At 47.8% G+C, this 27,664-nt stretch overlaps 8 protein-coding genes and 1 non-coding gene across 10 annotated transcripts; 6 read left to right on the forward strand and 3 right to left on the reverse strand.

The window, feature by feature from the left end:
* Window positions 1-728: 728 nt before the first annotated feature.
* On the forward strand, window positions 729-1,333 carry E1B28_007992 (uncharacterized protein; the record flags this gene model as incomplete). The annotated part of the gene is made up of 2 exons (XM_043152775.1): window positions 729-779; window positions 842-1,333. The coding sequence occupies 2 exons, from the start codon at window positions 729-731 to the stop codon at window positions 1,331-1,333; spliced, it is 543 nt and encodes a 180-aa protein (XP_043010862.1).
* A 2,677-nt stretch (window positions 1,334-4,010) lies between these two features.
* Window positions 4,011-4,328, forward strand: E1B28_007993 (uncharacterized protein; the record flags this gene model as incomplete). Its single annotated transcript, XM_043152776.1, has 2 exons — window positions 4,011-4,152; window positions 4,216-4,328. 2 exons carry the CDS (start codon window positions 4,011-4,013, stop codon window positions 4,326-4,328), a joined length of 255 nt encoding a protein of 84 aa, XP_043010863.1.
* A 1,526-nt stretch (window positions 4,329-5,854) lies between these two features.
* Window positions 5,855-6,317, forward strand: E1B28_007994 (uncharacterized protein; the record flags this gene model as incomplete). Its single annotated transcript, XM_043152777.1, has 3 exons — window positions 5,855-6,108; window positions 6,169-6,212; window positions 6,277-6,317. The coding sequence occupies 3 exons, from the start codon at window positions 5,855-5,857 to the stop codon at window positions 6,315-6,317; spliced, it is 339 nt and encodes a 112-aa protein (XP_043010864.1).
* Window positions 6,318-7,624: 1,307 nt separating this feature from the next.
* Window positions 7,625-8,091, forward strand: E1B28_007995 (uncharacterized protein; the record flags this gene model as incomplete). Its single annotated transcript, XM_043152778.1, has 3 exons — window positions 7,625-7,875; window positions 7,945-7,988; window positions 8,051-8,091. The coding sequence occupies 3 exons, from the start codon at window positions 7,625-7,627 to the stop codon at window positions 8,089-8,091; spliced, it is 336 nt and encodes a 111-aa protein (XP_043010865.1).
* Window positions 8,092-9,765: 1,674 nt separating this feature from the next.
* Window positions 9,766-10,874, reverse strand: E1B28_007996 (uncharacterized protein; the record flags this gene model as incomplete). The annotated part of the gene is made up of 3 exons (XM_043152779.1): window positions 9,766-10,180; window positions 10,249-10,528; window positions 10,589-10,874. The coding sequence occupies 3 exons, from the start codon at window positions 10,872-10,874 to the stop codon at window positions 9,766-9,768; spliced, it is 981 nt and encodes a 326-aa protein (XP_043010866.1).
* Window positions 10,875-11,039: 165 nt separating this feature from the next.
* Window positions 11,040-11,636, reverse strand: E1B28_007997 (uncharacterized protein; the record flags this gene model as incomplete). The annotated part of the gene is made up of 3 exons (XM_043152780.1): window positions 11,040-11,050; window positions 11,107-11,363; window positions 11,431-11,636. The coding sequence occupies 3 exons, from the start codon at window positions 11,634-11,636 to the stop codon at window positions 11,040-11,042; spliced, it is 474 nt and encodes a 157-aa protein (XP_043010867.1).
* Window positions 11,637-16,978: 5,342 nt separating this feature from the next.
* Window positions 16,979-20,673, forward strand: E1B28_007998 (uncharacterized protein). Its single transcript, XM_043152781.1, has 13 exons — window positions 16,979-17,365; window positions 17,426-17,621; window positions 17,677-17,780; window positions 17,834-17,917; window positions 17,974-18,149; window positions 18,208-18,547; window positions 18,608-18,844; window positions 18,911-19,080; window positions 19,136-19,431; window positions 19,490-19,591; window positions 19,647-20,078; window positions 20,140-20,359; window positions 20,421-20,673. The coding sequence occupies exons 1-13, from the start codon at window positions 17,099-17,101 to the stop codon at window positions 20,524-20,526; spliced, it is 2,730 nt and encodes a 909-aa protein (XP_043010868.1). The 5' UTR covers window positions 16,979-17,098; the 3' UTR covers window positions 20,527-20,673.
* A 12-nt stretch (window positions 20,674-20,685) lies between these two features.
* On the reverse strand, window positions 20,686-20,776 carry E1B28_007999. Its single transcript has one exon. It is a non-coding gene; the product is annotated as a tRNA-Ser (tRNA).
* Window positions 20,777-22,636: 1,860 nt separating this feature from the next.
* Window positions 22,637-26,658, forward strand: E1B28_008000 (uncharacterized protein). Of its 2 annotated transcripts, XM_043152782.1 has the most exons (6): window positions 22,637-23,017; window positions 23,109-23,240; window positions 23,298-23,376; window positions 23,683-24,813; window positions 24,869-25,111; window positions 25,167-26,658. In XM_043152782.1, exons 1-6 carry the CDS (start codon window positions 22,836-22,838, stop codon window positions 26,079-26,081), a joined length of 2,682 nt encoding a protein of 893 aa, XP_043010869.1. In that variant the 5' UTR covers window positions 22,637-22,835; the 3' UTR covers window positions 26,082-26,658. The 2 variants fall into 2 exon arrangements, with proteins under 2 accessions (XP_043010869.1, XP_043010870.1); XM_043152783.1 differs by having other exon boundaries at window positions 23,298-24,813; window positions 25,167-26,657.
* The last annotated feature ends 1,006 nt before the right edge of the window (window positions 26,659-27,664 follow it).

Genomic DNA, 27,664 nt, shown 5'->3' on the forward strand with positions numbered 1-27,664 from the left:
ATATGGTATTTCCTGCCTACGGACCTTATCCTGCATTTCGACGTTATCAAATCATATGGACTTTGTGTGTCCAAGTAGTTCCAGCATAGGGATCCAGGGTTCCGAATCGCCATAGCACATGAACAGCGTGGACTCCGAGATCCGTTGTTCATTCCTGCCTGGTTCCTAGGTACTCTATCTGTGATCTGGGATCTGTATCATGTCTTTTTGTCTTTTCCTCAGATCGGGACTCGATCTACGGTCATATCAAATTTCTCCTAGTCTGTGTGGTCCTATGTCCGATTTCTTGTCAACTAAATCCCCCGTAGAAGTAGGTACTCCTAGTATGAAGGTCTTTTGACTTTGTTAGGTTCTGCTACGAACGGTTCTGTGAAGACTACAAGTCTTCTAATAGTACAATCCCTTGATATGCCAGTGCATAGTAGAATGTAGAGAGTAGAACTCGGTGAATCACCGCTTAAGTCCTCTGCTCATAGAGTTCTACAGGTTTCGAACGGTCATACAGTTTTCTGACACGATCTACGGCTCTCTCTAACTGGTCTAGCTGCGCCTACGGCACATTCTACTAGCGGCACTAGCTTTAACTAGCAATTCGGGCTCACTCTAGTTCTTAATACGATAAATATCGCTCCGTAGCACTGTTTTAAAGTGCAAAAAGAACCTTGTAGCATAGTCAACTAAGTCGCATTATCGGGTTGGTCACTTTACGGGCGATGGTTGCATCCAACATGCCCATCCTACCATCTTCCACTACAACGACCCCGTTCTTGGACATGTTCGTGAACCCGCCGTTGCAGTGAACTTCTATCTCAAGCACGACCAAGACTTCCGCGAGAAACAGTACTCGCTCGAGTACGCTCCCGGGCCCGGCTATCAATTCTTCGCTGCCCTCTTCAACAATTGTGTTGACAATTACAAGCTTGCGGATTGGGACTACGGTTACAAAAGGAATGAGAGCGACCCTAACGATAAGTCACCCATCCTTTACCTTGACAAACCTTCGCCTCCGCCGGAACTATTCGGCATCGAGCTTCGTCAATGTGTCGAGGGCGAAATTCTTTTACCCGGCCATGTTTCTATCCCTCGCATCGAGTATGAACAGCTCTCTCGTCTCGCTAGCCAGGATGCCCTTTGTGCCAACAAATTTAGGACCAAGGCTGTTAGGGATCGTGCCGAAAGGAAGGCTTACAAGGAGGCCACCCAGTTCGGTACGGGAGGTTTCGGATACATTGACCCCATCACAAAAGCAAAAAGGGAGAAAGCTAAAGGTCGTGAAGAGCTTCTCCATGGTACTGGTCAATCCTCCTCCTCCTCCATTGTTGTCGATGAATAGATTTTTCAATTGGGTTAATTCTGTGATGTCGTATTCTCATTATTCCCCCCTCCTTTTAGTATTTTCTTTTCACTCGAGATACGATCCTTTCTTTCAAATATTTTTCAGCATTCCATACATCTTATGTATATATCTTTTATGGCCTACTGCGTAGCCCAGGAGGGCATATGTAACGTGCAGGATGGATATATCTTGTGTTCTCTTCATTCTGACAGTCTCAAGTTTATGTCTATTTGGCTTTTAGATATTTTTCTAGTATATAAGGAGTTCTAGTTAGATTTGAGTAGGGTAGCACTCTGGAAAAACACGTCTTATACCTGTTACCTTCGAGAGTTTGACTCTTCATGAAACCTTGCACTCCAAGCACCGGTTTCATTGTGACATGTGGCAGTTCCTTCCACTCAACGGTCATCACCATTGGTATTTCCTGGGATCTGCAGCCCTTAGGCCAGGATCAGGCAATCTTTCTCGGGGAACTTCAGGTTTATCTGGCAATTCACACCCGAAAATCTTATTTTTCTTTCAACGGAAACTGCAATTTGTGTAGAGCCTATCTAGGTTGCCCGAGGGATGGAATCCTCATTTCGAGCTTTTTCGTCAACCTGGGTCACTCCGGAAGAATAAAGGGCCTCTCCAGACTCCAGGTGGCCTATATTTGAAGGCGAAAACGTGTACTCGCGATTCTCGGCCAGCCCGAGCGGCAAGGTCTGACTCAGTTTATTTCCCTTAAAGTTTTCGGCAGAACTGACGGAACTACAGTCGCAGACAACCAAGCGCGACAATTTTCTTAGCGCTGAATTTTGAATTTTCTGGGCCAAAGGAATGACAGATTCGAACTCAGACCAGCGAAATACGTCGAAAAATGGTATTCCGAAGTTTTTCCCACGACCCGTTTCCGAGTCTCAATTTTTAGGCCGATTTCAATGAGCTTTTCAGCCGCTATCTCAGCCCTTACCCCGTGCATATACATTCTTTATCTATGAGAGTGGTGCTGCTGTATCTAAGACTGCCTCAATGCTCATCATTGCCATGCGTGAGACTGCTCGGTGACCCCGTTGCTTCCGCACAGCCCACTCCGCCGCTTTTCCGGTAAGCCCATGACGATATGCGCTCGAACGGTTGATAAACTTCCGTATAACCTCATAGCCACTGCATAATAAAACATCCGTTCTTGTAATCCCTCATCGTCAAACTCACCTTCCTCCCATTCTCGCACTGCCAAGTCATCTTCGGAAGATTCGCCACCCGAACTTTCCTCGTCCGACTGTAATCCGTGTCCGTAACATCATAACATCAGCATTTTGGCACTTTGATTGCCGCGGGTTTTCTTGGGTTGTGCAACCCAAGAAAACCCGGAACAACCGACAACCACGCCATCAGCAACCCCAGTCCGTTTATTCGCAATCGATTGATGGACCTGTCTGACCACCCAAATCTCTACCATTAAACTTTACCACTCACCATAAGACCATTCTAAATTATAGTAATTCTTTTCATTCATCCTTTTGGCAGATTTTAAACTCATGTATAAATAAAATTATTGATTAATGTACAATTTATATATGTGGATTGTGAGGTTGTGTGGAATTGTCGGGTGGTGCGGTTGTGTGACCATCCAAAAACCCGCCAAAACCCGCCAAAACCCGGGGCAGCCGCGCCATCAAAGTGCCCAAATGCTGATGAACATGGCGTTGCACGGGCATCTGGCATATCCACTACGTGTTCACTTTCATTTGAGGACTTGAAATTTTCGGATCCGCCTCGAGAACTTGGAGAACTGACGGCAGCTGTTGTCTCTGTGGCTTCTTGAAGTCTGTCATCATGTACATTGGTTTTCTCTTGATTTCGCAGGCCAGCGATATTTCTCTTGTGTTTGGCAGGCCTTCCCGCTGTCATGTTGCGGCGAAGGCACGTGCACGCCTGCAAAATTACCATATTTGGACATGAACTTCGCCTCTCCGATGACCCCACTTTTACCGGGATCGTGCTCAGCTTGGCAAATGGAGCATTTTCCGCATTTTTTCATAATTTTAACGATTTATTTTAGCCGAGTCTCAATTTTTGGGGTATAAAACTTCCATATTGAGCCTGGACGAAATCGGCTCGTTGAATCATGACCACATTGTTCTAAATAGCTTAAAAACACATTATTTTTTTTACCCTTGTATCGGTGTGAGTGGGAATAATTCGGTCAAGTTTTTTGTCGTGCTTGGTTGTCCGCGACTGTACTCAGACGCGCTGCCCACTTTGGTTTGAGCTTGACTGGTATACCCAGTCAAAATCAACTCCATCTGCATCCTCAGACTTCAATGCAATGAACTCGGAAGGTCGGGTGCGAAGTATCGCTAAAGGTCATCGCGACACTGTTGTTTATGAGTGAACGCAGGTATTAGAAGACGCTCACGCAAATATCGAGGCCCAGACAGTGCTGGTGACGCAATTTGAGGGATCTCTCTCATTCCAACTGACAAAGGGAAATTAGTGGAGACTCGGGGAGAGACAAAACTAAATTCGCCGCACTTGTCGTCAGCAGCATCAATGTCGGATTGCGAGGAAGGAGCCCATTATAATCCGTACTCGAGTCGTCTGTTGAAGCACTACACCTTCATCATGTTCAACAAGTTCTTTGCTCTCTTTGCTCTCACTACCCGTGCTGCCGCCACTGCTCTCCTAGACGATGGACGAAGAGGATCCGGAGACTCTGACGCCCAATATCCCATGCTTCCGGAATCTTCGAGTCGATCTCGGTGGACTCAACGTCCTCGTTGGTCTCACCTGCAGCCCTATTACTGTCATATACGCCGTGGAAACGGTATTCGGTAAGTTAATTAGTGGATTTGCTCTTGACAAGCACCGTGACTGACGAAAACTTCTTTCGTTAGATGCTTCCGGAACTTCCCCGGCAGCCGCCATGATGTTCATTTATCCAGATTTCGAGCCTTGGATGTTATTTACTGGCAAAGATCATTCATATTGGATTCATCGGCTCCGATAATTACGCTGATATATGGGACTCTGTAAGTAATTGATGTATCAATCGATGAATTTATCTTAACTTGTTCGCATCTTTCGGACATTCCGTACATATTTTTATTATTATCAGGGATCTACATCCTTCGAAGAGTCAATAGTAAGCTATTGCCGCACATTGAAGCAGCTGCAGCTTAAATACCTCAAAAAAGCATCGGGCTTGAGTGTAAACAGTGGTGGTTTCGATATATCTCCCATTTCGCAGAGTATTTCGCAGATTGCGTCGGAACGGAGAGCGACGCGACAGGTCACAACACGTGTACATGTGCAACGTGACGACTTGAACTTTAAGTTATTTGGAGCCTATCGCCGACAGCAAACCACCATCATCCTTACCGCCTTCGTTACATTTTCTAGTTATCCCTCGCTTTAATATTTTTTGAAGAATGGAAGGATCTTTACCCGGGTACGGTAGGTATCCAGAATTGATATAGTACTCATTCAACTCACCTTCAATGAACCGTAACTCAGAAGCGTCCCCACCGCATGCTAGATCGCCAGACTTGGCGCCCTTCCGCTGGAAATCGCTCCAACGTGCGGCAAATCAAATTGCGCCAGCTGTCGGTTCTCTCACACCACATCCTAACAAGCAGTACTCTACCCCGAGTCGCAATCCCGTCCGACAGCTGGAAGAAATGCTAATTTTGTAGCCTAACAACACGAGATAAAAAATAGAATTAGATCGAAGGTATCTTCCGATCCCTATTTGAGGTTCTGAAGAAAAAACTCACTGAGTCCTTGTGATACCAGCAGGAGAAATCATTCCAACTTTCAACTTGGACCCACTGAGATGGCGGTGAGTTTTACGTGTAGGTTCAACCCGCCGCGCTCATGATCAGGATCGTCCCAGAATACTTTTTCCCATCAACGACGTTACACATCCCTGCCATCTATGCATCAAATCGCGAAGAACAGAAATACATGTTACTTGATGTTTCCATTTCACACTTCAAACTTGTCTCTCACACCGACAGCGCTACCACAAATATCTGACTTTTTTGACCAGTCGGAGGAGGAAGGCTCTGTTGAAAAAGACCGCTAATAAAATGGGCGCTTCAAGACCGAATTATCTTCGGTGCCCGAGCTGTCTTCTCAATCCAAAAAACCCGTGCGTTAGAGAGAGACCGAGTAAAATTTGATGGAGTAGTGTTCAAGTTTTTGGCGCGCTTTCAGACACCTGCGCCACTTCAAAGGTTAACTTTTGAATTTATCACCGGCAACCGTTTCATTTGACCAAATTTCTTCTCTCCGTGATCGCAACTTTACAGCACATATACCAAAGTCTTTTGAATTGATATTCCCAAGGACTCCACCATAAACTCCACTTCAACATATCTCATACATTCGCTGTTCGCTTTGAAGAACAAGTAACACTTGAGACGGCTAGGAATCAGGACCAAAAAACGTATAAAAGGCCCACAAACGATGCCCTTTTCTCCTCACTGAACACTCCTGCAGTTCACTGTTCACTCGCCTATCCATCCCTCGAAAATGATGTTCAACAAGTTCTTCGCCATCTCTGCTCTTACCTCTCTTGCCGCCGCCACGGCCCTCCCAGGTGGTGGAGGAGGATCCGGAGGCTCTGAGACCCAATGCTGCAAGCAAGTTCAACAGGCGAGCGACGTCGACCCCATTACAAAGAGCACTATCCTCTCCTTGATTGGGATCGATCTGGATGATGTCACCGGCATCGTCGGTCTCAACTGCAGTCCTATCACTGTCATTGGAGGCCATAACGGTGCATGGTGAGTTGATGATTGGTTTTCATGTTGACATTAAGCAGTCGGCTGACAATGTCCCTCTAGCTCTGGCGGAACTACCGAGGTCAATTGCACTGACAACAGTCACGGTAATCATTCATTGTTTTAAAATCACGTTTTTGAATGTTTGCTTACCATGATCACATCTCCTAGGCAATCTCATATCCCTTGGTTGCATCCCCGTTACCGTTTGAACGTCTTTGTCGTGGGAGTTGAAAATGGAAGGCTCTCTGAGAATCCATGTAGATAGGTGTTGATGCAGATGGTTCGGATAATGCCCGTATATGGAGTTTTCGGCAGTAGCAGCTATTAGTGATACCCATGAAACTCGATACATAATTGATTCTCAGCGGAACCGTAACTCGTGGGAAACGAATTCAGACGCGCCAGAGCACGTGTGCTTCGAGTCTCTTGTCAACGATCATCGCTTCGAAGTTCAAGCAAGGATACCTCAAATTATGGAACATTCTACCCCCTCGAAGGCGTCACCCAACTTCTTGGTCTTTAAATCGTTTAACTCACCCGATATCAGAACCTGGGCCAGGCATTGTCGGCCGTTGCAACCCAGTCGCTTCCTATGCAAGCACAAAGACGGCAACAGTCATTCGGATGGCTCAAGGATGATGATGATGTACTCTTCGCAAGCCGAGCATGCTTCCTGCGACCTGTTTGCTTCATGTCAAATAAGTGGTCTACTCAGATTCAGTATCATACCACTGTCAGTTTCCTCTGTTTGTCCGCAACATGGGGGCTGTCCATGGAACTCCACTACAGGTGTGGCACGAGAACATACCGCGTCGTTCGTGGTTTTTGGGCATTGAAATTGAAGGAAAAAATAAGGATTGGGAGAACAAGATGCCAGCATCCTCGGCTAGGAATATTAATCGTTTGTGAGTGCAAACTTAAGATCCCTTGAGGCTTGGAGCAACCCGTTGCGGAGAAGTGCGGCTGTTGGTACTAATTTATTTAATGCTTGCATCGACGGCGATAAAGATTTTATTCGCCTCCGCAGTTACCTGCGCAAACAAAAGCTCACGCGCGAAGGGCAAGTATTACCGGATTCGGAAAACGATGGTGATGTGCATTTCATATTTCGGATTCTCCAAAGTTTCGATTTATCTTTTCCAATTTCCAGAACATGCGAGCGTATTGGAGGCTGTCGTCATCTACCACCTACCGGCTTATTACATTCGGGATGAGGTTGGACGGAAGGCCTTCTTAATTTTCGGCCCTTCGAAGGAATTCTTCAACTATTCAATGGCATGCTCAAAACATGATTCTAGGACGCTGCGCATTCCCAAGGACTCCACTGAGGCTCCACTCTGACAAGAGTCCCATACATTCGCGGTGAGTCGGTTCGTCCCCCAGTCCAGAGTCAAGTACATTCGCAAGTCAGAAATTGAAACCCCAAAACCTATAAAAACCCCTCCAAACGACGTCTTTTTTCCTCACTCGAACACACCAGCAGTCGTTTGTTCAAGTACTTTTCACCTTGCTCATTATGTTGTTCAACAAATTCTTCGCTCTCTCCTCCCTTACCGCCGTTACCACCGCCATGGCTCTCCCAGGTGGCGGAGGAGGAGGAGCAGGCACTGGTACCCAATGCTGCCAGCAAGTTCAACAGGCGAGCGCCATCACCGGTGCTACAAAGACTCTCCTCGGCTTGCTCGGGGTCGATCTGGACAATATCACCGGCCTCGTCGGTCTCAACTGCAGTCCGATCACTGTTGTTGGCAGCGGAAACGGTGCATGGTAAGTTGACGATCGGTTTTATCCTTTTGACACACACCAATTCCTAACGATGACTTTTTTTCCCTTTAGCTCTTCTGGGACTACTGCCGTCAATTGCACCGACAACAGCTACGGTAATCATTTATTAGGACTCAATTTTCTTGAATTTTTTGCTTACTGTAGCTGCCCCTCCTAGGCAATCTCGTTCATCTTGGATGCGTTCTAGTCAATGCTTAGAAATTTGTCTGTAGGCCATGAAGGCTGTACTAGTTATGATTTCACGAAAATTGTATATGGAGGAACTCCAGTGGCGAACAAGATGTTGCTTTGCATGTCCGCCGATTGAAGTCTAGTTTTTGGATGGCTGTTATTTAAATCTTCAGAAACGGATTTCGAAAGTCACAGCTCGCCACTTGATGGTGAAGACGCGACGCGTCACAACACGTGCCCTGTGTTACATATCCTGTGGCAAATCGGGACATGCCGACCCGAACCATCTTTAGTCCCTACCTTGTCGTTTTCCAAATCCCAATACGAGGGTGTACGTACAACCTTGTTTCACTGGCTATTATTACGGAAGGAGTAAGATGAGCGACAAATCTGAATCATCTTAGGAGAAAAGGTTCACCGGCTAGACATCCGAGTCAGACTCTGAGTTGAGCTGTCGATATAGAAGTTACTCTTCAAGCGAGTCGAAGTCGCCCGCGCTACAATCGCGGGGACCGAAAGCTCTGATATAAAGCCAAGGATAGGTCAGGACCGTTCCGTACTGGGTCCACCGTCATCGTCTCCCTTTTTTAACTTGTTGGAGGAGCTTCAAGAGGACGTGTGTTTTTGGTGTTAAAAACCATTTCCTTTACGAACAGTTTATTAAATGTCCCGTTCGGCTAGATATTTGTAGTGAGCACCTCCGATCAAAATGCTCGAAACTGGGAGCGAGATAGGGGAGAAATTGTAGGCACGCATACCACACGGTGTTGACCAAACGGCCAACGATTCTTGTTAGTCTAGGAAAGGAGAGAAAGACTCCCGTAAGGTTATCACGCCTACGATAATAATGCGCTCTCGCGTCGCAATGCAATGTGCATAGGGCCAGATGCGTTCCATAGAGTCGTAAATCACTTCCGACTCCCCGTCAATCGCCAGCTAACTACACATCATGGATGATGCGGCCGCAAGCGGTTTCACAAGCCGGAAAGTCTGAAGGCGAATAAACCGGATATCGAACTTTGACGCCTCTTAAGCACCTTGAAGTAGCGCCGAGAATATCTCGGGCTTGGTGTGAACAACAAACTTCTCGCTGTCAGTTTGAAGGTGATCACGTATGGATGGATCAGTGACAGAACAGTGAAAGCACTTCAGAGTCGGTAGAATCCGGAGCATACCGCGTGGTAGTGGCATATCGGAAGAGGCACGGAAGCTATATGACTGTGTTCCAACAACCGAGGATTACCGAGACGTAGTAGTGACAGCTTAGTGGTACCATTTGGCAGGTGAAATCCTCAAAAAAGTGTCAATCATTATCCGTGGGGCGTAGCCTTCAAATCGCGTAAAACTTCATCTTATGAATAATGTAAAGTGGGCAGAGCAACTGCGTGGGGCAACCTGGGGGAGTTGGTAAGTGCGTTTCCCCGGCCACAACGTCGGGAATCGCGTCCCGCACGCCATACTTGTCGAACCAGAACTGAACCAAATAGCACTGCCACTAGTCCACGGATTCGAATCATTCGTTGCGATGACTCTGGTGTGGGTGTATCCAGACCGGTTCACTGGTCATAATCACGTCCTAGTACGTAGCCAGGCGCCAAGAGCCCGATATCGTACGTAGAGTCTCAGACTGCAACCAGAGAATACATTGAGGAAGGACTATATTAAGTCTGAGGTTCTCCGTCGACCGTGCTGATTTCGCTTTTAATCAGAGTCACCCTCGGGCTTTTGGTATCTCGGGCACGTTGCACACCAGAAACTATACCCGCCAGCGAACATCCTCAATCCGTCGAGAAATCGCTTCAAAGCAGTCGAAATTTCCAACTGGGGATTTTCCAGCATCGTATGAATTTTCAGTTCTTCTTCAATAATCATTTTTTTGACAGCGGCTTTCGCGTCTTGATCTGAAAGGTTGTGCTGTTTCATGAGAACAGCCACACCGTTCCTGATACGGTCCGAATCCTGTTGTTGACGTTTCTCTCTCTCCCAAGAGTAATAGTCATTGATCAGCCCCACGATGACTCCGATTGAGTACTTGAAATCATGGAGCAGTTCCGAATCGGCCTCTTCGGGAGAAAGGTCGACGTCCATCGCCCAAAGGATGAGATTAGCCACCAATCTATGGAGCAGGCCACGTTCAATATCCTCGTAGTCGCTGGGGAAGGCGGGGAGGGGGGCCACACTCACTCGTAGTCAAAATTGATGAGTCGGTAGGGCAAGTACTGTTTAATAGCTTCGAATTCGACGTCGCTACTATCACGAATGCGAAGGCTCTCCTCAAACGTCAAGAATAGAGCTGGACCGCGGATGGGATCTACCGCGATCACCTCAGCCTTGACGTCCTGGAGGAACTTGATCCACTCGGGGCGGGTATTTGGTGTACAGGCGTTCGAAAACCCGCGAAGACCGTCGCAGAGGATATCATGCTCCACCAAAGCATCCCCATGAGGAAGGACTTCTAGAACATCTGTGAACGTCAAGTGTGAGTGTCAAGTTTGAACTTGGGGCGCAATGAACCACTCCATACCATCGATGATACACAAAAACTGAAGGATGCGGACGATGGAGCCGACACGCTCAGCTTCACAAAGTCCTAAAGTGAGCGTGAAGAGATTCCCGTGCGGATTTTCATGCATGTACAAAGCCTTGCGACGTTCCTGAGTGTCCGGTTTGGTACATTGTTGAATGGTTAGACGGAGGTTCGTGGTGACGACCGGGCCCATCTCGTCCCAACAGTCCTTGACGTCGAAGGAGCTGAAGAATAAAGGGTGCATGCGAGTGTCAACGGTTCGAAGAGACGTAATTTGGGTCATGGTGCTTTAGCTGAAAGTAGATTTTTGTTGGATACTAGCCCCAGGATACGAGGGCCGTTTTTATAAGGACTACGAGAAGGACGCTGATGTCATGTCAATAAGCAGGTCTTCACAAGCAGCCACAGCAACGTCATATGGATTGAGACCTATTCAACTTATTGACGATCATTTTCTTACTGTGAAGTCGATCCGATTAGTTTCATCTCAAGTACGTGAATAGGAAAGAACTGACCGTTTTGTTCGTCCCTGACATTGGAGTGCCTTGCCTTTCCCCGCATCGCCATTTGAAACTTGGTAGCCTTATTTGCCTGCGTTGGAGACAGCTTCAACAAACATTTTTCATGTCGACCACTTGTACCATGCATGTCCGAGTCATTCAACCTGTTCACGAGGCAAGGTTTCCACATCCAAATTCTGTCTGGTAAAGCCGTTCCGGGTACCTCCATTAAGTTTGGGTGTAAAAAAAGCGTGGCGGATGGTAATCGAAAACTAAAAAATAAAACAACGACGTCAGTATCAGCAAGCTTTTCTTCCTAATTATGTCAAGAACACCCACATGGGAACATGAACAGCACCCAGGAGAAAGATGGTCATCAATCCGCTAACGAGTAGGCAAGGAGCAACCGTCACAAAATGTCGGTCTTGGTGGTTCGTTATTCCGAGGTAGTATATATAGAGAACACGGAACGCTGGGAGTCGCGACCTCTCGCCCGGGAGCAGAATTGTAGGCAAGGACCCACCAACATCCACACGCTCGTGCATCCTCCAGCCTGAAAAAAAGTGTTCTTTATGTTCCGAGTCCCAAGGGCTCGGTATTGTGCACCCACTGACTTCAGGTACAATCTAATAGTCACTTCATTAGTCGGTATATCAACATTCAATGCGTCAGATTATTGTTATGGTGTTCCGAAGTAATCTGGCATCGTAAAATGGAAAGTTGATGGAGTGAATCCTTAATGCGTTTCCAACCTGCAAATAAACCAATTCAGTTAGGCGGCCCTAATCGTATGCACGAAATGATCCTTCATAGGCCGTAATCTGTGCGCAGGGAACGTCCGTGTCCGAAAAATCGAGGAAGTCCCAATTGACGAATTCGGCCAACCGAGGAGCTTCTTGGAATGCGGGTATAGACAGGTAGGATTGCTGATATATATGAGAGATGTGCACCATCCTATAGCACGGTAGCGCGTCGAAGACAGTCCAACCGATAGCCAACACCACCATTCATCGTCATCTTCTAGAATGTGCAAGTACTATCGATGATCTCCATATTTTCCCAGCGAGATGAATGATTCATCAGGAGTCAAAAAAGTTCTTTGTTATGGAATGAGGAAAGGATATGGTAGATGTTCCCGATCGGTCAAGCTAGGTTCTGAGTACTTCTCCTGTCCACACCGTCCAAGGCTTACGGTACCCAGCATGAAGGAGCGCCATATTTCCGGATTGAAAGACATCGCAAGTGTTCTCTCTCCATCGACCACAAATCATGCTGATAGACCATGGGCCCTCATAGTCAAAACATCTAGCCATCTTCGTCCATATGATATTTCGGCCGCATTTTCAATCCTGTTATTGTTCCAGTCCCTAGAGAAAGAGCCTGAGCTCTTCGAGTTTAGCCTCTGGGTGCTTATCCATATAGCTCTTGTGAGCTGCGACTATGGCAACCAATGCCACTTCGGATGCGGTATTCTTTGGAAGAAAGTTACTCATTCCACCCGAACATTGAGTCGAGACAAATCTGCTCTCACCTGCAGACAGCCTCCACCAACGCCAGATGAGCCATAGAACACAGGGTCCAAACCAAACATTTGGGCTGCCCAATCCATTACAACCACCTCTAGCTCTGTGCATGACGGACTAGCCGTCCACTAAGATCGATTTGGTGAAGGATTTCGGCTGGAAATCCGTCAATTGTGGCTGGAGTTGAGCCTGTTATTATCGTGGTAGGTGATGGAATCGTAACACGTGGGTGGATTAAGGCAGTGCAATGCGAATCCGATATCGCCGTCACGGTGACAACTTGCTCATGATCAAGCGCTGTCAACTTTGCGTCAAGCGGCTCTCGAACATCGATTTCCTTCATCTCGTTTAGGCTGTCTTCCATATTCCCATCTTGGCGGGTGTTTTGACCTCCAGCTCCCAACTCTCTTAGATACAACGTCCTACTGGCAAGTTGTACCACGCGGATTTACACCCATTTGCCCACCATACAAACGCGGACAATCTTCAACGTTCAACGTCGCCAGCCGAAAGCCAACAGCACGTGCAGAAGACTGTGTACGAATGACATTCGTACTCAAGTGCGTAGGTACCACCCTTATCAGAATGGGCAGCTCACGAAACCTATAAAATCTTTTTCAAATGACATATATTTCTTTAATCGAGCCTCGAACACTCCATTAGTCGTCTGTTCAAGCACTACCCTCACTCAATATGTTGTTCAACAAATTCTCCGCCCTCTCTGCCCTCACTACTCTTGCGGCTACCACAGCGCTTCGATGCACCGATGTAGGATCCTGGCCTGGCCTCCGATGCTGCGACACGGACGATGAAAACGGCAACTTGAGTTCCCACTGCGGCTTACTCCTTAGCCTGTCCTGGATGACTTGCAACTCTATCACAGTCATGGAGGACGAAAACGATCAGTCAATGATCAGTTTCCCTTTTCACAGCGACTCACGGTAGCCTCTCAGCAACCCTAAGACAACCGTCATTTGCAACGGCAACACCCATGGTGGCTCGGGATGTACTTGTCCTTGACGTATTGTCGTGACTGATCGTTTTTCCATCTCTAGACGGTGTCATCAACATCGGATGCGTCCTAGTTATCATCTGAGTATAGTTCCAGTGGAAAAAGGAAGCTTCAATTGGACTCACGTACATGAACCCGTGTATGGGCTTCGTGCTTGAAATGATTGTGCTTCTCTGCTCTCTTCAAAGTGAGTTGAACTGTTGTTGACGGAACGGTCCTGCGCTAAGTGTGTCAGTTCCTCAGGATGGCCTTATAAAGCATTCATCTTCTGCGATGGCGAAATCCTCACACGTTCATAAACAAGTACGACAACTCGATTGCGTGCCGTGGCCTGCCGTTTGAATCTGCACCTCAAGGAGTTGACGGTTTCGAAACGCCACTGTTCGCTAGGTCGCTAGGAAACCGACGCCCAGACTTTACTTCTCCCGAGACGTCTGAGTGTATTCAAGACCGGAAACTTACCGATGGCCGTACGGCAACTGGGAAAGCGCCAGTCATCAATAAATCTACGCTGTGTAGAGCACCGTAGTAAGTAGACTATAAAGTGTCAGGTGTGAATCGAGATGAATTGATCGATGGCTCTCAGATTTCGGGAACAGGTACCGAGTCTCTGTGGTTCCCGGATGTTATCGGATGCGTAGCGATAGTTAGAGAGGGCTACTGCAATAGCAGTCACCTCCGTCTGAAGGTGGAACTCATCTCCGTGTGTATGACAGTAGTAGCGTCCCTTCGATCACCGCTTGGAGTCGAACCTTCCGGCTATAGCACCATCATCAGTCATCAGTTTGTTCCTTCGTCTTCTCTCAGAACAACGACTCGTGGAAATCACAGCTCCACAATCTCGGGTCGCTCAAGGGCTTTAGTATGTACCTACTTTGGGCTGCCCTGGATATGCGTAGAACTCGATTCAAACCACGGCAACTGCAGGAACCCAGACAGGGTCAATGACTATGAATCGTTTTGCTGGGCATGCGAAAGGTCTTCGGTGTATGAAAAACGCACTCCATTGATTAAATTTACAGGTACGCAACTTTAATTACAATTCTTGTCCTCCTTCCTCTCAACAATTGACTGCTATTTATTGTAGTAAAACAATATCCTACTGATAATCAACATTTTCCACATCAACATGGGCGGCTTTAGAATTCTGGAAATACGTTTGTTGCCATCGAAGACGGCGCGGTAGTGCTTGTATTAAATGGCAGATATGGAACGCACCCTTTTGACCGCTGGAATGGTAGTCACTAGCTCGTTTGCATACGCAATCCCGCATATATTTGGCCACCTGCGTCACCGCAATTCATTTCGAGTAAATAATTTCTCCGATGACGCTCCATTCAGGTTGACTCGACGGGATTTCCAGGAGTCTTCTCGTTTAGACACATACAGTACTATATATCCTCATGGTCAGCATCGCCCCCTCGATATTCGCAATTGAAGCTCCACTTCGACGTAGATTCAATATATTTGATCCAAAGGTTCGGAGCAGGTACCAGGTACATACTACACCTGCAGTCGGCAAACAAAATAAGTACCCAAAAAAAACATCAGATATCCCGACTAGAGGAATCCCTTATGGCACTCAGAACCGAACGAGACCCCCGCCAGACTCACATCGACCATCATCGCGCGCTAATATCTCCCTTTAGACGTTTCCTTGAGGATATACTCTGGGATGCGGAGCACGAAACACGCGCCTCTGTTGTTACCGCAGTATGCAGACTTGGCGCAAGATTGCTCTAACGACGCCTCGTTTGTGGTCTTCTATCAACGTCTTTATCCCCGATCCACCATTCTTCGCTCTATCACGACCACGCCGTTTTCATGATGTATTTTCGGAGCAGAGACTTGAGGAATGGCAGGATTTGATATCGAAACGTTTAGCAGGCGCAGAATGTTGGTTATCGAGGTCTGGTTCCGTTCCAATAACGCTCTTCCTTTCCCGTTCCCGTATAAGATCTGGAGCTTCCACATTTACACAGTTTTTGCTACTCGCTGAAATCATTCAAGACGGACCTTCCCTTTTCTCCAGGTGCGTTTGAAGAGTGCCTATGGTTCATGTCCTCAATTACATCGTTAACTTTGCATTGTGAATTATTAAAACCCACTTTCTGATGATTATATGCGCCCTTTGATTCCCGTCCATGACCTCTACATTTCAGCTATGATTTGTCCTTTGTTACAGACGTTGAATCTGGCGAATGTTTGTGGGCGGAGTGCAGACACGGTGACGAAGATAAAGGATGGTGGGGATGCAAGGAGAATAAAGGCGGCACGGGTCACGTTCTGTGAATACACCAAGGAGAAGTATCGCTCTCGAGTAAACGAATTACGAGAGCAGGGTTTGGATATTCTCCATCCAAGGCATTCGATCCGCGCGATGGAGGCCACATTTCATCCAAGAGAACGCCCTCGTCCTTGGGAGCAATCATTGCTTCCCTATTGAAAGGGGAGGAGCGAGAAAGGGTTCAGCGCTAATTGTAAGCGCTAAGCGTCGATTCCGATGTCGCCAGGTTTTGAGAAGCTGAATCGCGAGTTTTTCTAGAGTTCAACTCGCCTCGTTGTTGATCAACAGTGGTATGACTCCTCAGTGAAAATATCCACCGCGAAAGGTTGCGGTGGTTGCAATCTTAGAGATGACTCGTCTTCGACCCTGGAAATATAACCGAGATTTAGCCCACATCGCTGTCACGATTTTCTTGGGAGGCGTCTTCCTGCTTCCCACCAATCCTCACTTGAACCAGCGGCGTGTTCCCAAGGAAGGGGCTTCATCTGTTTCATTTCATAGGCGGAACTCCGGACGATGATTCTCTTTCCTTGTATCGGGAGTCCGTACCAGCTGAAATTCGGAAGGTGTTACTTTGAAGCAAGTAAATATAGTGCTACATAAGTATATTTACCAGTGACCTCCATTGGTATATCTGAGTGCGAGAAACATATTTTGGTACTTTGAAAGGTTTTGCAGACTTGGAAGCCCAGACGGCGCGAGGGTGGTTCTGCAATATTAGTTGCAAACGGAGTGAACGGCGCAAACTAAGTTCGCGTTGAGGTCGGTCGGGTCTGTGTTCATATGTCTGTGATATGGCATTCCGCTGATTCCGCTCCTCACAAGAAAGGGAAGATGGGAGTTCGAAAGGAAGACGCCTGAGGTATCTATCTATTACGTATCTAGACTACTTAGATCATTAGATCACAAGCTATGGGCTTGCAGGCTTCAAGCCTTCTGCCTTTCAGTACTCACAAATGTCTTCAATACCGCGTGGATACTAACAGTTATTGTTGTACGGAAGCCTCACATTGCCCCCCGGCGAATGGACATGGTCAAACTGAACCGGTACGCACGTCCAAGCTGCGCCTGTCGAAAAAAAGCTGTACAACCTGTCACTTCCTCTCACCGTCACACTCACCGTCTCCTTAATCTCATCGCTTCTTTCTCAAAAACCAGGGCTTGCTCTGGCCATAGAACTTCACTATGCGGCTATCAGAATACCACACTCTTTCACAACAAACAGAAACAGAAGACGACGTCGACTCAGACACCATCGCACCTTCAGTGTTCTCTACAAAATCTGGCAAATCAATAGTCAAACCGCCCACTTATTATGGAGAAGGCTCCTTTGATGCTGCTTCCTCGGATTCAAGTGCTGCGAGTGAAGAAGAGGAGGGGTTGTTGGCGATGGAGAAACCCCCAATGAGCCCTGGATTGGCAGAGAGTGGTTTCGGAAATGAGAAGAAGAAGGTCAGTCGTGAGCTTTCGTTGGTATTGCCTCTGAGGACTGACACTTAAAACGACGTAAAGAGGCCTTCATCGCTTCGTTTTCTCATAATCACTATCCTCGTTTTGCTCTTTCTCAGTGGCATAATCGGATTAATTGCGGCCAGGACGTATGTCGGGACGGGCTACCGAATACCTGGCACGAAGAAAGTTACGATGGATCATATATTCAATGGAACGTTCCGTGCGATAGAAACCAGTGTTGAATGGGTACCAGAAGGTGTAGAGCTCGTTAACCTCGTCTCTACTCGAACTAATTCAGGGCTGTGTGGTAGCTGGTGACGGTGTCTTCTCGATAAATGACGGCGGTTTTATCAAACTTGTAGACTTGAAAAGCAACCAAACGAGAGTATTGGTGAACTTGCAGGACGTGAAGGACGTATGTGCGCTGCTTCGCCTTTTACAACCACGCCTTGTTTAACTCTTTTGCAGTCGAACGGTAACCAAATCGCCATTGCAGATTGGAAGGTGTCACCAGATATGAAGGATATCCTTGTCAAGACCGACTATGTCAAGGTTCGTTCTGGTTTCCCTCATGGACGCAACGTCCTTGACAGCTGTTCGTTTCATAGCAATGGCGGTGGTCGTCTTATGGCAACTATTACATCCACAACATCGAAGCTAAAATTACGTTTCCTTTAATACTGCCGACCCATCCACCTAAAACGGCGTTTGCTACTTGGTCCCCAACGGGAGATTCTGTCGCCTTCGTTCACGACAACGATTTGTATGTTCTCATGCAGGCGGAGTGAGTTGACGCTCTCCTTCATACTCGCTCTCTGTTTACTCACCTCCACCGCTCACAGCGCCGCGACTGAACCGGTCCGCATCACCAACACACCGGTTGAAGCGAAGTCGACATATTTCAACGGCGTTCCAGACTGGGTGTGCGAAGAAGAGATCTTTTCCGCTCCATCTGCCCTATGGTTTTCCCCCACTTCCACCAAGCTTGCTTTCCTCAGCTTCAACGAGAGCGCTGTGGACGAATACGTGTTTCCGATATACAACCCAACCGAAAATTCGTACGTGGTCAACCCTTATACGAAAGAGGTCCGAATGAGGTATCCCAAACCGGGTTATGCTAATCCGATTGTGAACGTGTATGTGGTTGATCTGAATGCTATCCCGGGTGGGGGTGTTGAAGAGGTGATGTTTCTCCGACGAGCTTTTCGAGAAAAGATCTTGTACTGATTCAACTTCTTGCAGGCAACTGTGGAGTTGACTTGGGAAGGAAGAAAAGAGCAGGACAATTCTGTTATACAGGAGGTTGCTTGGGTTGGTGATGACGAGTTGATTGTCAAGGAGGTCAACAGAAACGCGGATGATGGTAGTGTGGTATACTTCAATATCGCCACTGGGTCTAGGAAAGGAGAGGGTCAGGGTCTTGTGGTTCGGAAGTTGGGAAAGTATGGAGAAGAGGGAGATGATGGTTGGATTGAAAGTGTTAGTTCAGCTCGTCGCCCTGCGACTTTCGTCTGCTGAAACTGTTTCTCCTCTTTGATACTACAGGCCCAAAACATCTACCCGATATCTCTCGGATACCTCGATATTGTTCCTACGCCTGAGGGCTACAACCACATCGCGTTGTTCTCGCCTTCGAACAGCTCTGAACCCAGATGGTTAACGAAGGGTGAATGGGAGGTTACCAGTGGTATTAAGGGTGTTGGTGCTGCCGACATGTACGTATTACTCGATTTCTTTCAAGCCTTCCATTCACTGTTCATAATTTAATAGTTACTTCGAGGCCACGAAAGAGTCTTCCATCGAACGACACCTGTACTCTGTACCACTCCCGACATCTCGTTCCACTGATATTCAACCCACCGAACCTAAATGGCTATCCAAACCCTCGACGTTGATCAACCCCAACGTACCTGTGGTCTCCCCCGATCTCAACGCTGAGCTGAGCGGTGGAAAAGAAGAACAGGCATATTTCTCCACGGATTTTTCACCTGAAGCTGGGTTCTACGTGTTAAGCTACGCGGGGCCTAACGTACCGTGGCAGAGGATTGTGAAAACTGGGGATGAAGGTCCGTTTTGAGTTCTTTGTTAAAGGATAGTTGCTGATGGCGTTTACGTTTTTTGCAGCCTTTGACTTTGTGTTGTCTTCGAATCAACACTTGGTGAATGTGACCAACGAGTACGAGATGCCGACGGTTATCTACGATACGATCAAGAGTGATGGTGTTGGTATGTGGTTTTCACTCTGAGATGCGTTAAAATACAGGGCTCACATCTACCATAGAAATGAACGTGAAGGAAATGCGTCCACCTCGCATGGATGACTCTGGTCGGACGAAGTACCCTGTACTTTTCCATGTATACGGAGGGCCTGGAAGTCAACAAGTCAATGCTCGATTCTCTATGAACAGAGATTGGCATTACTACCTAACCTGTGGATTGGGGTATATCGTCGTGGTTCTCGATGGACGTGGAACTGGGTTTAAAGGAAGGAAAATGAGAAATTGGGTGAAAGGAAACTTGGGGTTCTTTGAGACGAAAGATCAGATTGAAGGTGGAAGGCTTTGGGCTTCCAAAACGTATGTTGATAACCGGAAGATAGGAATTTGGGGGTGGTCGTATGGTGGATTTATGGCTTCGAAAGTTGCAGAAGCGGATCAGGGAGTTCATTCGTTGTCTATGGCGGTTGCGCCTGTGACGAGTTGGAGGTTGTATGGTATGTTGTGGTTTTTTGCTTAGCCCCCCCCTCATGAATGGAAAGCTAATTGTTCTCTTAGACTCGATATACACTGAACGATATATGAACCTGCCTGATGTCAACCCGGGAGGGTACATCAATGCGTCGATTTCGAATGTGACTGGGTTCCATAATATAGATTATTTATTGGCTCATGGGAGCGGGGATGATAACGTTCATTATGCCAATTCGGCACATCTGATGGATATGTTGACCAGGGAGGAGGTGAGAGGGTGGAGGTTTAGGATGTTTACGGATAGGTTCGTGATTCTTGTTTTGATGTTTTCCGACTTCTATTCTGACGTTTGGGCGGGTGTGTAGTGACCATAGTATTCAGAAACGTGGTGCTTATAGGGAACTGTATGAGTTCCTTACGGAGTTTTTGGTGGAGAAGTGGGGGAAAGGTGGGAGGAGACGTGCATGGTAGGATGGACGATGATTCTCTGGTTTCTTGCTGTGGAATATTGTATTATTGTATTTAGTTTATCGTTATGAGCGTGACAAGCACATTCTTTTTCTGGATCTGACAATTTGCCTACAAAACTTCTCGTATCCAACATGTAGACCAAGGAAAACAACTATACCTCGTACGAGAATAGGATTCGAACCCACGCCCCGGAGGACAGTCACTATTGTGCACCCGATTCTAGTGCCTTGCACCTCTCGGCCATCTCGCCAACAACAAATGTAAGCGACAATATTGTACTTTGTATTTATGTACCTAGGTATCACCGTAGCCGGCTCATGCGTTGTGAATTTGAACCTAAATCATCCTTTCCGTTCACGTTCATGACTCTCTTCTGGGACTCACCACCTTCCGTTCCACATACTTTCAGAGACTAATACGTTCATGGTCAGCCATGGATTATGTATCATTCGCAAACCGCATATTTCTTCGACAGTCATGCACGCTTTTACGATCCAGCTGAATTGCAGCTGGACGGGTTTGCATCGGAGGGAACGGAATGGAATGAACAAGATCCGCTCTGCTACTAAACAGTTCCGAAGCACCCAAGGCGGTCATGTTCAATTCAGTGCCACCAACTTCTGCTGAAACAGCCCTTGAAATAGCTGTTACTCCGTTGGAATGACCTTTTTTGCGACTGTGTCAGTGGACAGGCTCGGAATACTCTCACGCTTACTACATGCGAACAGCTGTATGACAGCTCTCCGCAAATCCTCGGTTCTAATAATTCCTACCGTAATGTTCAAGTAATTCCTCGGCTTACAAGCTTCCATGACCTCGGAAGTTGAAATGTTTTTCTGTTTTGGACGACACTTTCGCTCTCAGAATGCTGCTCTGATTCATCTGGAATTTCCTGGCCTGCGACTCGCCGCGTGGTGGCAGACACTAGAACCCTTTCTTACTGATACAAGGGTGATAGGTTAGGATTCGGGGCTTCAAATGTCTGACAGTATCTGCAATGCTGTTCGATTGGATCGTTCTGGGTTTCTGATAATTCTCCTGGAGAGCCTGCAACCTCTTGGCAACCTCCAAGTTACCAGATCGGCGAGTTTTTTCCACTTCATTTACTACTCGTGACTGATCCTGGTTCTTCCCGGAAGTTCCATTCCTACTTCCACCCTCTTGCCTTGCTGTCTACTCGAGGAGTTAAACTCTGGCTATTTCCAAGGCTCAATTCCATTCGTTTCCTCGGCAGCTGATATCACACAGTTGAAAGGTTGTTTTTGTAATCGGTTTCGTACTCTTTCGACTTCAGGCCGTTATCTATTGAAGTACTGACTGTCCCAGTCGCAGTCCGAGGTTTTCCATGTGGCCAAAAATTCAATCAATCAAACTTGCAATTCATTCGCCGATGAACTTCGGGTCAGTTCGATCGGCGTCATGAATTTTGCATGAATCCTATCTCATCCCTAACTGCCAGGTGCATCTCCAGTTGTGTACTTAGGCAGATTAAGCTAATAACTAACTATCGCACCCCTCTTACGGCGACGATACAGAGAAAGTTCAAAAGATCCCTATTTTCAGTCACGAGTGCTATGAAAACAACTGCATTTGGGGCTTCTTATCCACATCAACCGCAACGTGGGTCGAGCAAGTCAGAATACGTCAATTACATACTGCAGCGCCAAAGCATGTAGGGTGCAATTTTTGGTGCGGGCTGGGCAAGGGTATGAACACAGCATGCAACCTTCAATAAGCTTTTGCTCCGAGTCCCCTACTGACTGATTGGCTCGAACGCGATTCGACCGTATTTGAAGTTTTGAAAAAAAGGATGGATGAAAAATTAATCGCACGAACTGGTGGTACTGGTCGGCCTGTGACCTGGTAGCTCCGAAAGAGGATCTGGAAGAACTTCGTTTGTAGTCCCGCCCAGTCAAAACGCTGCCGAGAATGGGATAATTGTTGTGGAAATCTTCCTATAAAAATTGCTGATCAGTGGCGTTTGGTTCCCGGGAGATGTAAGATAAAGATATAAGGGCGCAGTGCTTTTACAGAAGTGTATAAACAGCACCCTCCGGTATCATACTTATTAGCGAGCCTTCCCACCTTTGTAACTCTCCTCCTTTTTCCCCGAACCGCTATCGGATACAACAGAACATCACGTAAGTGTTCACAGGCGTCGGCAACAACAGAGCCAAATATTTGGCACAAATCCTAACAACCCCCTTCCCGCACTACGTCGACGAAGAAACCCCGCCACCATCGTCGAGAGGGCGACGACGACCGCGACGACGACGACAGTGACATTACTTAGCACGCCGGGTGCCCGTATGGCAACTGCCCCAGGACAGCAGCAGCCACCCAACACCCAACAGCCTCCTCCGTCAGGGCAACAACTTCCGTCTTCTCAGCCTGGTCAGATTCCAGGTCTCCCTCCGTCTTCGACGTCGAGTGGAAATCTACAAAATGATTCGAATTCAACATCACAACTGTCTTGGGAAGGAGAAAAGATGTACGTGCCGCTTTGGCAATGCGCCATTATCGACGTGTTACTAGCTGACTCTTTGTTTGGTTTTTCCCTCCCCCAATTCCATGGCGGACAGGTTCAACATCTATATACTCGACTATTGTCATAAGAGGGGGTTCAAGAAGACGGCGAAGGAGTTATCTCAGGAAGCAGATTTACAACCAGACTCTCAACCACCGATAAACGCAAGGCAGGGTCTCTTGTTCGAGTGCGTTGTTGTACAGCCTTTATCTGTTTTCATTGCCTTACTGATGACTAATTGAAGGTGGTGGAGTGTTTTTTGGGTCCTCTTTACGGCGAAGAATAGCAAGACTGGTAACGACGATGCATTAATTTACATCGAGGTACTTCCCTTCTTCTCTTTCCCTTCATGGCAACCATCTTTTGAACTCTCGATCGGCTTGAGAGATATTCGACGAGGCCAGTTCGCAAGTCACGGGCGGGTCTAGAAAGATGTCGAACATACAGGATTTTGCGGTATCTTGCTGGTCAAATCGGATACTAAATCCGATCGCCCCAAGGGCACCGAAACTTTTGAATGAAGGCTTTGACGATTACGGAAATGACTTATTCCCTTTGTCTGCACTTCCAAACATCCTCGCAGTTCTTCAGTTTTCCTTTCGTTTTCTTATTCATGGTGTTCTTTTTAGCACCAAAACCAACAAGCGAACATGCGTCTTGCTCGAAGTCAGCAACAGCAGCACCTTGACCAACGACCACCTCAGATGGGTTTACCTGGACCGAATGGTATACATATGGGTCCAGGTCCGCAACCAGGAGGCCAACAACCAGGTTCGATGATAGGTCAACCTCCACTCGGAAGGAATAACGGTCCACCACCCCGACTGATGCCGAACGGTATCGGCCCGCCTGGATCGCAAACAGGTCCTCCAGGTAGTATGACTGGTGCGAACGGAGGAGGCAGCCTTCCCAACCCAGGAGGATTCCAACCAGGTGGACCCACCATGAACGGCATGCCACCGCAAGGCAGTGTTCCTCCTGGACAACAGATGCCTGGATTTGCAGGACGACCACAGCCTCCTAATGCCCGGCCTGGGGGACCGAACGGTCAACAACCTCAACAGCCGTTCCAGAGTCCGACGATGGCGCATTCGCCTCCTGCTGGTGGTGGTCAAGGGCATGGAGGACCCGGAGGACCTCAACCTTCTCAGCCTGGTCAAGGTCCAGGTCAAGGACAGGGACCTATGTTGGGGCAAGGACCTGGACCTTCGCCTCATATGGGACCTCGACCTGGACAACCTGGACCGGGTGGAATGTTACCACCACCCGGACAGCAAGGACCACAAGGTGGTGCTGGTGGTGGCGGTGGGCCTGCGCAGGCGTCAACGCCGAATTCAGGAGGGAGTGGATATCCTATGGGTGGTATGGGGCGTAGTCCTAGTCGTGCAGGGGAAGGAGGACCTGGAGGGATGATGACGCAGCGTAGTAGTCCTTCGATGGCTCCTCGACAAGTTGGAGGGCCTCAGGGTATGGGTGGAAATCCTAATCCGATGATGACAGGTGGAAATCCGAATCCGATGATGGGAATGAGTATGGGAGGTGGGATGGGAGGTGGTATGCCGAGTGGTATGGGTATTGGAGGTAGTCCGATGCTTGGCGGTATGGGCGGTATGGTTGGGATGGGAGGCATGAATATGAGTGGTCATATGAACATGATGAATCTTGATGCGGAGCTTCAGGCTATACCACATCATCTTGTTGTCAAAGTGAAATCGGAAGCGGGCGTTGATGGGAAGGACTTGTTGACGATGGATGAGAAGGTGAGTTTTCTTTCGCCATGATCATATATGGGTTTCTTTACTGAATGCCATCTAGCGCCGAGTTGTTAATATATACCGTCAGCGATACGCAGGAAAGCCAGGTGGCGGACCGCCTGGTTCTGGTGGAGGTATGAGCGGAATGGGAATGCCTGGAGGACCTGGTCCGGGAATGCCTCATCCGAATAGCGCAAATCCTAATCCACAAGGTCCTGGTCCCCAACCTGGCGGTCCTCAGCAAGGCCCTCCCGGACAGCGATCGCGAGTTGGGGGGAAACGGAATAGTGCATCTGGTGAAGAGGTGAGTTGTGCTATCGCTCTACTAGTTCAGGTTTCATGTCCGTGCCTTTCTCTAGGCCGATGGAAGCGCAGGCTCGTCCCCTCCAAACGCGAAACGACGTCGTCCGTCACCAATGGATGCGCAACAGTCGCCATTGTCCGGTGCAGGAAACTATTCGGGTCAACAACAAGGTCCTCAAGGCAATATAATGGGAAGACCGCCGCAACAGCCTGGCATGCCAAATCCTGGCTACGGTGGGATGATACAACAGCAGCCTGGAATGACTTCTTCCAGCCCTGCTCTAGGTGGGGTTGGTCTACAGGGTGGTGGTGGAATGGGACCTGGAGGTGGAATGCCCGGACCCGGGACAATGCAATACCGAAATATGCAAATGCACACTCTCCATCACCGTGGGATGCCTCAAGCCCCAGGAAATGCTGGATCCCCAGCTGCCTCGTCATCCACCGAGCCTTTCGGTGGTAGAAAAACGTCGCAAACTGGCATGATGCCTCCACCATCACCAGGTATGAAACCAGACGGCACGCCAAACTCTGGAGGAGCTGGTAACAAAGATGGCGCGAAGCCTGATGGGTCGCCGAGGGGAAATCACAGTTCGAATCCGACACCTGGAACGGCTTCGTCGACGCCAGTGTTGTCGCAATCAGTTCCGCCACCTCCACCGTCTTCTGCACAGAGCCAGGGATCGCAGCAACATACACCGAATGCGCAGGGTGTCGGTGGTCCAGGCGGGATGCAAGGAGGGATGGGCGGATTGCCAGATCCCATCTTGGGAACTTCCCTGCAGAATCCATCCCAACAAAACCATCAGCAACCGTTGACAGACATGTTCCCAACCGAATTCATGAACAGCGTTGCAAGTCAGCTAGAAGACTTTGATACTGGTTTGTTCAGACCGGACGGAGATATCAACTTTGAGCGGGACTTTGGGCAGTGGTTCAACCCGGACGATACGCTGGATGGCATGAAGTGAGGTGGTGATGTGATCTGGTTTCTGGGACAGTTGCTTCTTGCTTCTTCTTTTTCTTCTTCGTCTTCGGATTGGATGGAATCACGTCTTACAGTTTCAGTGGTGTTTGGTTTGGGATGTGGTATTGATGTCGTCTGTCAGAACTTCCTGGTCCTCCTCAGGTTGGCTGCCCTATCGCTGTCGCTCTCTGTTGTCGTTATCGTTATTTTTGTGTGGATGATTATCGCAGGCTGTCTCTACTACCCTCCACCCCCTCGATCCTTTTTTACCCCTCCTTAGTGTACCATCGTTTGTTTGTTTTTTCGTTCTTTCTTCGTGTTCCATTTCTTGTATGTGTGTGTGTTATTTAAGCGTTACCCTTACTTGCTTCACCATTCTTTCTCCTTATTCTTGTCAAAAGTATGGTCTTAGTTTTTACCCCGACTTCCCCTCTAGTTTTGTTTTTGTCGATGGGGGTATTTGGATACCTTTCCCTGTGTTAGTAATTTAGTCACCCACTTGTCATTATTTAGATTATCTCTCTCTGCTTCTTACTCGCACCTGTACTACCCTATTCCTAACAAACATTCTTCCTCTGGCTCTTATCCAAGTTTGCTGTCAGGCTGAGCAGCGGGATGGTGGACTGCATGTTAGTCACCGGCTGATGCAACCGGTATGTTGATAGATTCCCGCAGTCAGTGACCACCGACAGGGGCCGGCGACTTGAAGGATCTTCACTTGTACTTACCACGGGCCAAAGGATGCTCGAGGAGCAATCCCGCCTTCACCCTGGACTCACCAGAAACGAACGACGATGCAGAATACCATACTAGTGCGAAGGGCTGTACCCGACGGTACGTACCCCCTATAGGCTATAGCCTATCATGCCTTTGCTCGAACGGTGATATCCAATATTCAACGTCAAACCGCATCGTCCGGCTCTTGTTTTCGGATTGAATGCGGGTATGCAGAGATGGAGAATCTATCTGTTAGTTTTGGACAAGGGTATCCCTGCGTTGCTCATGGCAACATCATCTAAGTATACCAGGATGGATCCGGAAGGAATGATGGAGATCTTTTGGAGATCGCCTTGATGAAATGTATCGTAGGCATTCGCGTTGTGAAGGAGGTTTCATTGGACAAATGGAAACTGGTACTGTACCTTCAGTTCACAACTACTGGCTGGCCGACTCTGGAGATGGACCACTGGCTTCCGAGTCTTATTATAGCTACTACCGATATTTGACCGATATACTATTGTACGAGGTCGGGTGTGATTATGGTTTTCAATCACTATGTAGTTTTAAATATCTTAATGACAGTTGGGTGTAGCGGACTGTTACTTTAAAGCTTAACTATTGTTCATGATTATAGGCAATCAAATTCTGAATTCTTCGATAGCTATATGGTTATTAACCACTGCTACGACGTACGGCCAGAAAAAGTCATACTGATTCGACTGGACGTCAAATCTGTTTAACTGTGAGGTGTTCGAATCAATTGAACTTTCAGCTGCAGTAGGGTATTGGTAGGATAGACCGATTTTGGTTTTTTGCTCGGTTATCAGTATGTATAAGTAGGAAAGGCCGGCAATTTATCGGATGTAG

This window comes from Marasmius oreades, chromosome 4, assembly GCF_018924745.1.
Source record: "Marasmius oreades isolate 03SP1 chromosome 4, whole genome shotgun sequence".
In the NCBI taxonomy this organism is placed as follows: Eukaryota; Fungi; Basidiomycota; class Agaricomycetes; order Agaricales; family Marasmiaceae; genus Marasmius; species Marasmius oreades.